At 35.3% G+C, this 15,742-nt stretch overlaps 2 protein-coding genes across 3 annotated transcripts; one reads left to right on the top strand and one right to left on the bottom strand.

Annotated features, from left to right (window-relative positions):
• Positions 941–6,786, top strand: LOC109334661 (cell division cycle 5-like protein). Of its 2 annotated transcripts, none has more exons than XM_019570544.1 (4): positions 941–1,322; positions 1,462–3,174; positions 3,491–3,772; positions 5,728–6,786. In XM_019570544.1, the coding sequence occupies exons 1-4, from the start codon at positions 1,146–1,148 to the stop codon at positions 6,409–6,411; spliced, it is 2,856 nt and encodes a 951-aa protein (XP_019426089.1). In that variant the 5' UTR covers positions 941–1,145; the 3' UTR covers positions 6,412–6,786. The 2 variants fall into 2 exon arrangements, with proteins under 2 accessions (XP_019426089.1, XP_019426090.1); XM_019570545.1 differs by having other exon boundaries at positions 1,179–1,291.
• On the bottom strand, positions 7,002–10,472 carry LOC109333835 (protein EIN4-like). Its single transcript, XM_019569412.1, is given in 3 exon segments — positions 7,002–7,727; positions 8,143–8,487; positions 8,489–10,472. Coding segments are annotated over 3 exon segments (2,298 nt in total). The 5' UTR covers positions 9,914–10,472; the 3' UTR covers positions 7,002–7,199.

Raw genomic sequence — 15,742 nt, 5'->3', positions numbered from 1 at the left:
ACTAATCCTAAGATAATGTGAAGATAATGAAATTTAAAATCCTAATTTATCAAGTAGATAAGATCTAATCCAATCTGGTTAGTTTGTTGAGCCTTGAGTCTTGAACCGAACTTGCTTGACCTTTGGGTACTTGGTCGAGGGCCTTGAGTTGGATTAGCCATGAGCCCTCTTGAGATATTTGGTTCATTTTGGGTTGCACCCTTGAGAGTCATAACTGAGACCCTTGACTTGGTATGGCTGATTTGTTGAAAAGATAATGTTGGCTAAGTTGTTGGTCAAAACAAATCTATATTTACTTGAATCCTTGATTGTAGCTATCTAACCTCTTAACTTTATCTCTTTTGATTTAATCAATTTATTCCTTGCCTTATCTCCTTGTTGAATTCAGATTATCCTTAGAAATAGAGTCCTAGTCGAACCATCTTGTCCTTCCTAGGTTGAGTTGTGCTATGTCTTGTCCTTGGCCTTGTTCAAGAGTTGTAGCCGTGAGCCAATGATGCAGCTAGCCATGCTACCTTGTCCTAGTCATGCCTAGATGAATTCTTTAGCCTAGGTGAGCTACTTGACCACTAATGGACCATGATACAAATAAAATCCCAACCCTATCTTACATGAATTAAATGCTAACATACTTTGATATTAAATAAAGAACTCCTAAGATAAAATAAATTCCGTGAGAATGAATTCTCATTTATTCATAACAATAAAAATAACTTAAGTTTAAAATAGATCCTAAAGACATAAATGCCCCTCCTTCATGTAATCTCCAAGGTCAATTGAGCCATTTGTGACTTTCATGAGTGCTGATTTGGCTTTGACCCTATTCATAATGTGGTCTAGTTGAAGAATGGGCTGAAATAGCATAAGGGCATATAATCTGAACACTCTCACTATTCATTTTACTGTTTCATAATAAGAAGAAGAAAATAAGCATTTGAGATTGTTTATAGAGAGTAAAGGATAATTGATATAACACTCTACACTCTATGCTCGCACGTCACATACAAATACAATCACCCTTCTATTTCTTCTTCTTCTTCAATTTCTTCTAATACGACGACGTCGTTTTGTGAATTGTTCTGCAAAACCCTAGAACCAGAGAGAGAGAGAGAGAGAGAGAGAGTTTGATCAATTGAACCGCGAAGATGAGGATTATGATAAAGGGCGGTGTTTGGAAAAACACTGAAGATGAAATCTTGAAAGCAGCTGTTATGAAATATGGAAAAAATCAATGGGCTCGAATCTCTTCTCTCCTTGTTCGTAAATCTGCTAAACAATGTAAAGCTCGCTGGTACGAGTGGCTCGATCCTTCCATTAAAAAGGTTTTCAAATTATTATTCTTTCTTATATCTATTATTATTATTATGTTGAAATGATCATCATATATATATATATACACATCTATGTTATTGAAGCTTTGGTGTTCTTGGCATGTTGTGATATATGTTAATGATTATGCAGACTGAATGGACAAGAGAAGAGGATGAGAAACTCCTTCATCTTGCTAAGCTGATGCCAACACAGTGGAGAACTATTGCTCCCATTGTTGGCCGTACACCATCCCAGTGCCTTGAACGTTACGAGAAACTCCTTGATGCAGCCTGTGTTAAGGATGATAATTATGAACCTGCTGACGACCCACGCAAATTGCGTCCAGGTGAGATTGATCCAAACCCTGAGTCTAAGCCTGCAAGGCCCGACCCCGTTGACATGGACGAGGATGAGAAGGAGATGCTTTCCGAAGCACGAGCTAGGTTAGCCAACACCAAAGGAAAGAAGGCCAAAAGGAAAGCCAGAGAGAAGCAGCTTGAAGAAGCCAGGAGACTTGCTTCTTTGCAGAAAAAGAGAGAACTTAAGGCTGCTGGAATTGATATCAGGCAGCGCAGGAGGAAAAGGAAAGGTATAGACTATAATGCCGAAATTCCATTTGAAAAGAGACCTCCTCCTGGGTTTTTTGATGTTGCTGATGAGGATAGACCCATTGAACAACCTAATTTCCCTACTACAATTCAGGAACTTGAGGGAAAAAGAAGGGTTGACGTTGAAGCACAATTAAGAAAGCAAGACATTGCAAAGAATAAAATTGCACAAAGGCAAGATGCCCCATCTGCTATTTTGCATGCTAACAAAATGAACGACCCAGAAACGGTTAGGAAGAGATCTAAACTGATGCTTCCGCCACCCCAGATATCCGACCATGAATTGGATGAAATTGCAAAGTTGGGTTATGCCAGTGACCAAGCAGGGATTGAGGAACTTGGAGAAGGTAGTAGTGCTACACGCGCTCTTCTGGCTAATTATGCACAGACGCCTGGCCAAGGAATGACACCTTTAAGAACCCCTCAGAGAACACCAGCTGGTAAGGGAGATGCTATCATGATGGAAGCTGAAAACCTGGCTAGGTTGAGGGAGTCTCAGACGCCATTGCTAGGAGGAGAGAACCCAGAGTTGCATCCTTCAGATTTTTCTGGGGTCACTCCCAAGAGAAAGGAAATTCAGACTCCAAACCCGGTGCTGACTCCCTCTGCAACTCCTGGAGGGACACCAAGCCTTACTCCTAGAAGTGGTATGACACCAGCAAGGGATGGTTTTTCTTTTGGCATGACTCCTAGGGGAACTCCTCTCAGGGATGAGCTACATATTAATGAGGACGTGGATATGAATGACAGTGCTAAGCTGGAGCTACGAAGACAAGCGGATCTGAGAAGAAGTTTGCGCTCTAGTTTAAGCAGCATTCCACAGCCCAAAAATGAGTACCAGGTAGTGATGCAACCAGTTCCAGAAGATGCTGAAGAATCTGAGGAGAAGATTGAAGAGGACATGTCTGATAGAGTAGCTAGAGAAAAGGCAGAAGAAGAGGCGCGGTTGCAGGCACTACTTCGAAAACGATCAAAAGTCCTTCAAAGGGGACTTCCCAGGCCTCCATCTGCATCTTTGGAGCTCATTAAAAATTCCTCGATGAGAGCCGACGAGGACAAGAGTTCCTTTGTTCCACCAACCTCAATTGAGCAAGCTGATGAGCTGATAAGAAAGGAGCTTCTAACATTACTGGAGCATGACAATGCGAAGTATCCACTTGATGAGAATAAAGAGAAAAAGAAAGGAGCCAAGCGTTCAGCAAACATGCCTGCTGTCCCTGTTATAGAAGATTTTCAGGAATTTGAGATGAAAGATGTATGTGCTTAATTATGTTTCTGCTCACCTAGTTAGCTTTGTCATCTTTCACCCTTTCATACACAAGTAACTTGACTTCTCTGTAGAGGATGCACTTCCCTATTTTTTATTCCCTGATGGCCTTAAAACTATAACTATGTCTTCCATTTATTGCTCAGGATTCTCTTTTTTTTATATTCTAATTTATGAAAAAATAAAAACTGTTGCTTATCATGTTATTCTTCTTTAATCTTGACTGTGATATCATTGGAGATGATCCTCTACTTATTTGACAATATCTATCTTGCATGCTATTTATTTATGTTATTTTTGGTAGGCTGATCAGTTGATAAAGGAGGAGGCCCAGTATCTTCGCGGGGCAATGGGGCATGAGAGTGAATCCCTTGATAAATTTGTTGAAGCACATACAACTTGCATTAATGATCTTATGTACTTTGCCACCCGTAATGGCTATGGTCTATCCAGTGTTGCTGGAAACATGGAGAAGCTAGCAGCTTTACAGAATGAATTTGAGAATGTGAGAAGCAAGTTGGATGACGGTAAGGAGAAGGTAATACGCCTTGAAAAGAAGGTGATGGTTCTTACACAAGGCTATGAGGTATGTTATTGCTATCCTGTATGCAAAATGCTATGTTTCTGTTTCTTGCAGTGTCACCTTTAAATTTTGCTAGAATGATTACTTTTAGTTGTCTTCTTCCTTGGATTCCAGCTGGTTAGTCAATGTTTTCTGAACTCTGAGTGCCCCTTTAAAATTTGTTTTGTAATTGAAAATGCTGTAAACCAAACTTACAACTGTTGCAACTGAAAAGATGTTGGAATTCAACTCATTAGTGGGAGAAGGGTTGGCAGTCATTTGTCAAAACTGTTGGGAAAACTACATTGCATCATAATTGTGGGTGAACTAGGTATTTTCTTTATAATCGAGTGTATTTATAAAAAACAGTTTTGCTTTCCCCCCAATTCTTTGTCAATGTATATGATATGTGATAGAGCATTATGGCTTACACCATTTGACCAAGGCTTGGTTGTTATTTTACTTTTTTAAGAGATAGATGTTGACATTGTAATGCCACGTGATCCTGGATAAAGGTGTGAGGACAAAATAATATTGTTTTACAACTTCTTTATAACATCTAGCATCCAGAAAAGGTGATATTTTTGAGAAACCTGTAGGTGACACCAAAAGGAAAGATAAACTTGTGAAAGTGCATGCAAATGCACCCATTTTTATAAATGAGCAAGTGTGATCTTAAAATTTATTGTTTTCCAGTAATGATCTTAAAATTTAATTCACACCTTTTTGTTAAAATTCAGCCAAAGTGACATACACCGGGTTTTCAAGGCGTATGATAAGGTGCCTAGAGATGTATTGTGGAAAGCTCTAGAGAAGAAGGAAGTTCAAATTGCCTACATTCTAGTAATCAATGATATGTATGATGAGGTCAAGACCGATGTGAGAACAAAAGATGAGATCTCCTTATTGCTATAGGACTACACCAAGGGGCGACATTGAGCTCCTACCTATTTATATTGGTCTTGGATGTGCTTATTGAGCCTATTGAGCCTATCCAAGAATCGGTGTCAAAATGCATATTTTTCTGGATGATATTGTCCTAGATGGAGACTCAATAGAGGAATTAAATGGAAAGATAGAAATGTGGAGGCAAGCTTTAGAAGCACATGGCTTTCTTAGAAGTCGAATTAAGATAGAGTACATGAAGTGTAAGTTTAGTAAGAGACAAATAAACTGTACTAGAAGTAAAAATTGGAGATCTTGCCATGCCATAAGTCATTAGTTTTAAGTAGCTTAGGTCATTCATACAACATGATCAGGAAATTTAGGGAGATGTAAACCACATAATTCAAGCGTGGTTGATGAAATGATAGAGTGCTTCAGGTGTCGTATGTGTTTGAAAGGTTCCACTAGAGCTTTAGAGGAATTTTACTGCACAACTATAAGACTCATAATGTTATACATGACTGAATGTTGATGATAAAATGTCAACAAGAGAATAAGCTCAATGTAGAAAAAGTGAAAATGTTGTGTTGGACGAGCTAACAAACTATTCAATATAAGATTAAGAATGAATGCATTATGAAGAAAGTTATAATTTATTCTATTATAGAAAAGATTTTGGAATTGTGCTTTCGGTGGTTTGAGAAGACCAAATGGAGGTTAGTCTAATTTTTAGAGGCAAAGGGAGGCCAAAAAAAGTTATAGGATTAGGAAAGATTTAGAGATCTATGTATTATCAGTGGATATGATATATGATAGAGTATTGATGTCATTCGATCCATGTAGCCAATCTCATTTAGTGGGACTAAGGCTTGATTGTGTTGTATTTTGTTTCATACCTATAGGCAAAGAAATCTATTATTTGCCTCTGGAAGTACATTTTCTCTCCGGACACATTCCTTACAATGAAGTTACCCATTCCCCATAAGGATTTGTCATATTAGAAAGTAGAATCATGTATCCTTTCTTTGTTTTACTTGACTGAGTACATAACATGCTCAATCTTTAATATTTTACTTTGGCTAACGCATTTTCAGACTAGGGCAAAGAAAAGTCTTTGGCCACAAATTGAGGCTACTTTCAAGCTGATGGATGTAGCGGCAACAGAATTGGAGTGCTTCCAAGCTTTACAAAAGCAAGAGCAATTAGCAGCATCCCACAGGATAAACAATGTGTGGGGTGAAGTACAAAGGCAAAAGGAACTTGAGAAAACTCTACAAAAGAGATATGGAGATCTTGTAGCTGAGCTTGAAAGGGTACAAAATTTCATGAACCAGTACAGGGTTAAATCACAACAAGAAGAAATCGAAGCAAAGAATCGTGAGCTTGAGTCTACTGATGACACAGTTGAAGTTAATGTTCAGGGTAGCGAGAATGGAAGTGCTGTATCAGTTTATCCATCTCATGATGAAACTACTGACCAACAAGTAGACATTGTGCAAGATCAAGCCACCTCTACCTTCAAAATTAATGATATGGGTGTGGAATCCTGTGAAGAGCAAACAAAACACGACACTGATGTTAAATTGCGAGATGCTGCAGAGGATGACATTGTGAATGTGGTAAAAGGTGATGAAACTGAAAGCCGTGTTGACAATGGAGAGACCATAGTAGATATGAGTGCTTCAGTGGAAGTAAGTAGTATTGAAGAAAATAAGGAAGATAGAGATGTTGAGAATCTAGATAAAGCTGTGGAAGCTGTGAACCATGGTGATAACTAGTATAAGAGACCCTGTGTCAGGACGTTCTGATATTGAAGTTTTGAGGAAGCATATCAGGTGTAAAAATTGTTGCTCTACCCTGATGAGTTAAATGCCTCATTAATTGAAAGAATTGTATGGAGAATGAATCTAGTTTATTGGGCGGTCATGAGCTGAAGTTTGCAACATGTATGATCAAGTTGAGATGGTTATCTGTATTTTTGCCAATTGTTGTGGATTTTGTTTATGTTGTTCTCTTCTGCACGTTCTATAAAGAGCATAGGATTTTGTGAATGAACTAGATTTTAATCCACCATGCCCGTTATAAACTTATTTTGCATCGGTTGAAATACCAAGTTTCCATTTTTAGTACTTTGTCCTTTGCAGTTTGTTGAATCATTTTCAACTTGGTGTCCTTGTCTTTGATCATTTGTAGCATGAATAACATGCCTTCAAAAATCACATCAACTCTACAACTTTGTTGACTTTCATCCATGAAAAATTTAACTACTTTCACAACTCCATAGTGATTGTTATGAAACATATGCTAAACAAGCTCTTTCTTATTCAAAGTTGATACTTTCTTAAGATCCATTTTCCAGAAATATCTGCTAGACATCATAAGCATTTTCAGAATCATACATTTCATCCTTCTCTTTTACATACGGCAAAAAAACTCAAGCAGGAAAATGGTTAGCACAATGAACCTAGTATTTTCAGTTTGTTAGAAAATTCCAGGTTCTATGTCAAAGTGTCAAGTAATGTGAATTTTGAGGAACCTAACAAATTTGATACATTTAAAATTGTTCTCACAAATTTTCACCTTCGCATTGCAGAACTGTTCTAAGTTCATCTGCTAACTCATGAAGAAGGATAGGCTTTCGCATCAGTCCTTGCATCCCAACCTCTAGACATCTCTCCTTCACATGTTTTTCTGCACTTGCCGTAAGAGCAATAATCAAAGGCCAATTATGGCTGTGGAACTTCCGGATCCTCCTCACAACTTCAAAACTGTCCATTTCAGGCATGTGAAGATCCAACACAATGATCTTGAACGAGTTACCAGAGGCGCTTATAGCACTAAGGCACTCAAACCCTGATGAAACCGCAGTTACTTGGAAACCAAGCTTCTCAAGAAGCTTCTTGGTCACTGTCCTGTTTACACCATCATCATCAGCTAACACAACCTTGAAGCTTCTAAATTGTGTGTGTGAAAATTGTTTAGGTGTAAGAATTGATCTTCCGAGTGATGGTCCTGTCTGAAACTTGAGAAAAAGTGTCATGCCTTGTGGTAATCCTAGAGAGTTTGTTGTTATCCAAATATTACCTTGCATCATCTGCATGTTATTACACATTGTAAGGTCAGAATTACAACAATTAAATCACTGATGAACTAAACATATTAAAGTATATATTAAGTTAGGTCTCATTGGCAGACTTGTAATATATATTTCTAACTTCAAATGTTTCATGTACAAGCCTCTGATTTAAAAATGGATATACAAGTGGAACTGTGGATGCTACTAGCCATTCCAGAGTGATATCTCCCAAGTTTTTCCTCACTAAACCTAAAAACTGAATCAACATCTAAGCATAAAATATAATTCTAAGGGTTATACATTTAACAGAATTCTCAAATCTCAAGGGAAGGGGGCTTATTAATAAAGAATGATAAACTTAAATATTTGAATTACTCAAATAACTAAAATCAATAAGAGATAATGAATTTGACAAAGATAACAATGCACAGACCTGAACAAGCTTTTTGCACATGCTAAAACTCAATCCCTCCCTAGGTTCATTATCGTTATGCCTCCTACCACCATGACGCCTTGTTGAAATTGATTCATCTAGCTGAGACCTAATACCAGTTATCTCAAAATTAAATTTTATATATGCATAATCATTTTGCATGCTTGACCTCCAAATTCCAATACTTTTATCATCCTTATTATCTCCAATACTACCACTTTCAAGAAAAACCCGAAAAATGAGAGTTCCTCTATCATATATGTTTAATAAATATCCAATCATATGCAAAATCACTTGAAAAGACCTGGCCTCATCGCCTAAGACCAGATTAGGCAAAGACTTTGAGCACATCGATTTCAAGATTGAAGCCCTTATATACAGACAAACACTTGGCAATGCAAGAAGCTTCCCTCATCATGGAATGGAGATGGAAAGGTTTCATCTCTAACCGGAAGCTTCCCTTGTCGTTCTCCGAAATCTCCATCATATCGTTAATCAAACTCGAGAGTGCAGTGCTAACTTTCAACATCGTGTCAATGATAATCTTCTGTTCAGGTTTTATATTATCCTCTTTGAAGATTGAAAGCAAGCCGAGGATCGAATGCATTGGTCGCCGCATTCCTTGATTCATCACTCTCTGAAACGAGCTCCTTGCCTGGCTCGCCATCATCGCATTCTTTTGAGCTTGTTCCAAGGCTCGGTTCTGGTCAGCGAGTTTCTGCCTCATTAGCTGAGACTCTTCAAGAACAGACGCATGAGACAATGCTACAGCAACCTGGTCAGCAACTACTTCCACTATCTCCATCTCATGTGAGGTCCAAACCCTTGATTTTGAATTCGGTAGCACCAAAACCAATATAGCATAAGATGTCTCAACAAACTCTGGTGTCCCTCCTTTGAAATTCGAAACATGAAGTATTGGCATACGAATAGCGGCAACATTACCATACACCTCAGTTCCACCACCACCACCATAGCTTGCAGCTCCTAATGCAGAATCAGGCCTCAAAATCCAAGCCCCTTTACTTTTTCTTATCTCTAAAACTTCTTGTTCGTTTATCGGAATAGGACTAAGGAACTTATTTCCTGACCCTGGCTTCAACTTGTGAGTCAAATGCATCACATGCCTTTCCTCGTCCGGCATCCAAACTGCACAATTATGCAAATCCAACGACTTGGAAAGCTCAACAAGCATTGTATACAATATTGTATGCTTATCCAGTGACTTTCTAATCTCACGAGTTAGCATCCGAACATGCCAACTGGTTTCCTTTTGTTTCTTCATCATCCCAACCTCTTGGCCTAATTCGAAAACATTCTGCCTCAAGAAGAACTCCCTCACTTTGACTTTGAGGAGAAGGGGGATCAAAGTAGGAAAGGTGATAGCAGTTGCACATGAAACAAGAGCAGTAAGGAACTTTGCAACAGTGAGAGAGAGCAATAGTTGGAAGGAGTGAGGGCCATAATATGTATAAGCATTGAGTAAATGAGTTAAACCACAGAGAACAATGAAGGCTATGAATTGAAGGAAGACCAATTTGAATGGAACATTGGAGTAGCTAACAAAGTAAAGTAGCTCAATTGGTATAGAAAAATAAGCGATTGCAATGAAAAGGTCACTGACTTTTTGACAAACAAGAATACTCTGAATGCTCCAAATTCCTTCCTCATCACAGTTACAGTGACCAAATTCAACATCAATTGCAGAAACAGAAAGCACAATAGAAGAAACCAACACAACCAAAACCAACGACAACAATAATCTTTCCATGTCAAAAACAACAACTTAGTACTTCTCAAAACCATCTGTCAAAAGTTATAATCTTTCCATGTCAAAAACAACAACTTAGTACTTCTCAAAACCATATATCAAAAGTTATCATCTTTCCCAATCAATGAATCACAATAGATGCTTACATATCATCATGTCCCATAATAACCCATACATGGCTGAATAATCTAGATTTAACTATAACTACACTATGACCCTTCTTTCCACTTTTGGACTTCCTAATCCAAAATCAAATAAGTAAATAAAAATCTCCCAACTTTATAATAATAGTTATAGTTCTCCAATAAAAAAAAGGGAATAAGAACAAGAAAGTAGAGAAGGTCACATATAATAATAACAGAAGAAACAAGGCTATAAGAAAATATATGATTTGAAGCTTTTGGTGAATGATACACAAAAGCTAATAAGAAGAAGAAGAACAACAACAACAATTATTGAACTTGCTTTTGCCAGTTTGGTGAAGAAAGTGTATGTATCTGTCTGTGTCTTGAAACCTGAAGCAGAGAGAAGTGAATGTGGGACCCACATGGGTTACATGAAACGAACCTAGACTTCTTCTGTTTATGTTATATGCATTGTCTTAGTCTTCACTTTCACAATCTTTAAGTAATGTAATCAATTATATTATGTATATCTAATATATTTATATTATTTTTTTTAAATATTAATGATGATTAAATATAAATAACATAACTAATACATAATATAATGATGATATATTAAATTAGGGAGTATATATATTTTTTTCTCTTATAATTATTAAGTAACACTAGTACTTGCTCTCTCTCGGAAATTTAGGAATCTTACATAAACATTACCAATAATAAATGTCTATTAGATATAATGTTGAGAAATTGTATATAGCAATGATATATCATTTAGGTCTTGCTAATCAATTTGGTTAAGAAATAAACTAAACTAAATTTCTATTGTAATACTAATACTACATGTACCATTTTTCCCAATGTATTAAATACAAAAATCATTAACGTGTATCCGATTAACGTTTTGATACTAACAATTTTCATAATTATACAACTATTCAAGTTTTACTTCACTCCTGGAGAAGGATCCATATGCTGTTGTAAAGGAGTAATTGTTAAACAAGTATTTTATTTTATTTTTTAGTTTAGAGTTAGAATAATAATAGCATAATGAATATAATATCATGGGTGATTCTCTACACCATCCAATGAGTAACCCAATAAGAAGGACAAGTACAAACTAGTTATTTGTAAAACATGTACAAGAAAGAATTTGTCTCTAAGTTGTAAACTATTATTTACTTAGTTTTTTCCTACCCAAAGCATCTTCCCATCTTTTAAATGAGATTAATTTTCTTTGCAGTTAGTCATTTGTAGCAAGTGCTACTTTCATTTGTAGCAAGTATATTTGATGTTATTTTCATCTAACTGTATAAATTATATTACTAAACTTAATTATCACTGCATGAAAATAAAATGAATGCAAGTGTAAAATTATTTATATCGTGTAAGAGATCTTTCCCCATATTATATTTTTACTTCATCTTAAAATACATTCTACTTAATTATCTATTTTTCTGTATATTGCGTTGTTGGCTTGTTGCTGAAAAAAAAAAGAAGTTTTTCTGACACTTGATTTCCTTTAAAGTATGATCAAATTGTGTAGTATATATAACACACACCAAGTCTGCTATAGGTAGTTTGGATTCACACTAACTAAATTGTGTGTAGTAAATTGTGATAGGATGGTACTATGCTTAGCGAACTCAATACATAGGTGAATTAAAACACATAATACAATCATATGTTGATACATTAATTTGCAAAAGACACCTCAAAACCTTTATATAGATAAATTAGTGACAAACACAAACCTTAATCAAATCTATGAGATGTATTAAGTAATTGTAACTCAAATTATCATATTATATTATTATATATGTGTTCTTTTATTTTTGATGTAGCACCTATCGGACGAGCATCCGTCCAAGTTGACACAATTCCAAATAATTATTTACCATAAAAGTTAAATAACAAAATATTATAATTTAACTACTAATTAATTTTATGACATTTTAACTCTTAACTTAATTTATTTTTCGACAAATTGATCCTAAAAACTTAATATATGTTGAATTTTAGAATATTACTTTCATAGTGTTTGTGTAGGACAAAACTAGAAGAACTATTGCAAAAAACTAAGTTTATATACAAGAACAGCCTAGACTTAGCACAGAAGCCACACCCAACAAGTCAAACTCTGGAAGTCGTGCCCAACAAAATTCATGCACCCATTAAAAATAGTAGCATGTAGAACCTACACTTAGCGAAATCTTTGCACGGGTCGAAATATAGGACAAATTTTTACAAAACTTTTTGTTCGGATTTCGCCCAACGACATTCTTGTGCCCAACATAATTAAGCACATGGGCCCAACGTATGTCCAACAACTATAATAACAATATGAAGATTTATGCTCCGTTAATACATCTCCATGTTTAGCAATTATGTTAACAAAATTGAGAGTTATTAGTTATTAATATAGCGTTGTGTATAGTAACTATATCAACAACATGAAAAAAGTGACATGTTGATACCAATATATTTCTAGCATTTATACCAATAAGATGAGCCATTGCAATCAAATTTAGAACGAGAATATCTTCATACATTCACATTCACAATAACATACAAAAAAGATGTCAAACCTCAAGTAAGCATTAAGCACACAAATAACTCATAAGAATTAAAGAGTAAGAAACAAGCATAAATCATAATCAAAGTGAATATTACATATAATCCCAACAAAAGAGGATTTTAATTATCCATTTCCATGCAAACCAACACAATGGAGAAGAGAAGATAAAGACCCTCCAGGGAAGATCATCAAGGTCGGCTCCACAAGGTTACAACGGCTTCAATCTTCAAGTCTCCCTCTAAAACGGGTTACAAAACCCCTACAATTATGATCCTAAGCCTAAGAAATTGAAAATGAGTATTGGGTGAAAGTTAGGATTACAAAATTACGATTTATGTCCTTTTAAATATGTAAAAGTTCGTGTATTTTCACTCAATGACATGCTCAATGAAAATGGCACACCTGACAATCCCAACATTCTGCCTAGTTCTCGCTCAATGAGCTATATCTTGCTCAACGAAGGCAATTTTGCATATTTCACCGATCCGGCTGTTCATATTTTATATATGTGTCTTAGGAACATTATATGCACATTTTAATCCTACAGTTAATGAATGTGGTATCTCAAATTTACTAATATTGCTCATGGTTGCTATCTTATTCTCGCTCATCTAGTCGCGACTCCTTTTGGGAGAAATTCTTATAAGTTCCATGTGTTAGGAACATCATGCGCAAAACTCATCTCATCCAACGATAAATGAATGCAGTATGACATATTTACCTTTGAACATTGATAATTGCTTGCATAAATAAACTATACTCAAATTGAATCAATTAACTACAAAGATAATTAATTTGAGCAAAAAAGTGCTAACAAATGATATTAAAAAATGTGTAAATTCTACACTTATCAACTCTCCCAAACTTAGAGTTTTGTTTGTCCTCAACAAAAGTCCAAGCTAGAGTTTTTAAAAACATGCTTGGGTGTTCAAAATTCAAGTTCACGTTGAAATGAATATGATATATAATTCAATTAGATGACTATTCCTCAATACTATTCAAAAAAACTAGAACAATGAATTCAACAACTCAAGAGAAAGAAATGGTGTCCATAAATGAAAGCACACCATACTCAGCTACATAACCGAAGTTAGATTTTATCAACAAACAATTCATTTGTTATTCAATCAGGAATTACAAGCTCTCAATAATGTTTATCTCACTCTCTCATACAATGTGTGTTTATCTCATTATACGCATTGAACAAATACAAAGTCAATTTTGGTATTGTATCAATAATCATCAATAGTAATATTAAACATGGACAACTAAGGTCTTAATATGGTTGTAATGTGGTTGGACAACAAGGAACATAATTTTTTCCGAATAACAAATATTTTAACTGGTTAAAAGAGAAATTCAACACAACTCAATATTTCTCTATGTGTACCCAAGTGTATCATTATAAAACCCCTTCTAATCCAACCATAATTTTTTTACCCTTTTATTTTAGTAACACACCAACATTCATCTTCCTTTCTTCTCCTTTTGTGAGGTTTTTACTTCTTATGTACATATATGAAATGATGGTTTATCGTTATACTTTACTTTTCTATACAAATCACTTACTTTTCTTTTCAATTTTCCAAACAATTTACTTCCTCTCTCTAACTTGAATACAACCAAAACAAACAAAAAATGTTCTATTATCTTAATAGAATTGGGAGGTAATAATTGCTTCTCTTTTATGGCTCAAGGGTTCTATTCAATAAAATATTTTTGCTTAATTGGATTCTCAAGGGATAAATAATTTTGGTAAGCTATTTGGTCAAGTAGTTCATTTTAAGAAACATGTGCCTGAATCCTTTCCATGAATTCTAATACCATGAAAATTAGAGACGCGAGCAAAACCAATAGTGTAAGACAGTGACATATGACACTCATATATAACACCTCAAAGCTTACATGTATATGCTCAAAACTCACACCACTTTATGCATCATCCATTTCCGACTTCAAACAACTTCATATCACATTTAAAACAACTCACATGATTATAACAAACTAAAAATAAAAATTCTAGCTATGAGTACAACCACACAAATCCCATAATTCAAACATTTCACTATTCAATTTTAGTTTTAAGTTTGAGTAATGAATCCAATTAGAAAAAACCAAAACATTCCAGGTGAAAATCTAGGAAATTTGAGACAATGACATATGACTCTCATATATAACACCTCAAAGCTTACATGTATGAGCTCAAAACCAAAATGAAGAATTTATATTGCGATAAAAAATTATTCTTAAACTTCTCCTCCACCTATTTCCAATCGGTCCTTACTTGCAATGGTTGGTCAAATAACCAATCCTTAGCTTTTCCAACTAATGAGAGTGAAAACAACCTTAGAAATAATGACTCTTCTTCTTCTTTCTCTAAGACTCCAACCTTCCACATAGCTGGTAGAATGCAACCAAGTGAGAATATGGATCCTCATGATCTTGTCTATCAAATGGGTTGGCATATGGTAGTTGAATAAGTCCTACATCTATTTCGACATACTTTGAATTCCTTTGGAGTTCATTGAGACTTGCGACGAGCCTTTGACTGTTGTGTACCTTGATTTCTTGGAGTCACTAATTGTTGTTGGTTTCTTCATGTAGGAGATCAAGAGGAAATAAGAAAAGAGGTCCTTTCAACTTGCCTTTTCTATTTGGTTAGTTGATTCCTTCTCCTTGCTAGAATAAGAGTCAGAAGCACACTACCCACACGAATTAGTCTAACAAGAAAAAATAAAAGTAAAAGAAAAATTAAATTCAGAATATTAACAAAAATATACAACTTAAGATAAAATGATTGTCACAATGCTTAATATCTAAACATAGGTCCCTGACAACGGTACTATTTTGCTACCCGAAAAATTGGTCAATTAAATTACCAAATCGGATTGTTGCAAACAAATATAAAGAGTTGTCGATTCCACAAGGACTTTCTTGACACTAAATCGTTCAACCAAAAAATTATCGGCAAATTGGTCAATAAAATTACCAAATCGGATTGTCATAAACAAGTATAAAAGATTGTCGAGTCCGCAAAGACTTGCTTGATACTAAGTCGTTCAACCAAGGATTGATATTCTAAGTTTATTTTTGTAAATGTGTTTGATTGATTTGGTTGCAAATTAA

The sequence above is a fragment of the Lupinus angustifolius genome, chromosome LG19 (assembly GCF_001865875.1).
Source record: "Lupinus angustifolius cultivar Tanjil chromosome LG19, LupAngTanjil_v1.0, whole genome shotgun sequence".
NCBI lineage: Eukaryota > Viridiplantae > Streptophyta > Magnoliopsida > Fabales > Fabaceae > Lupinus > Lupinus angustifolius.
The sequence above is the reverse complement of the archived record's forward strand: the minus strand, read 5'-3'. Positions and strand labels throughout refer to the sequence as shown.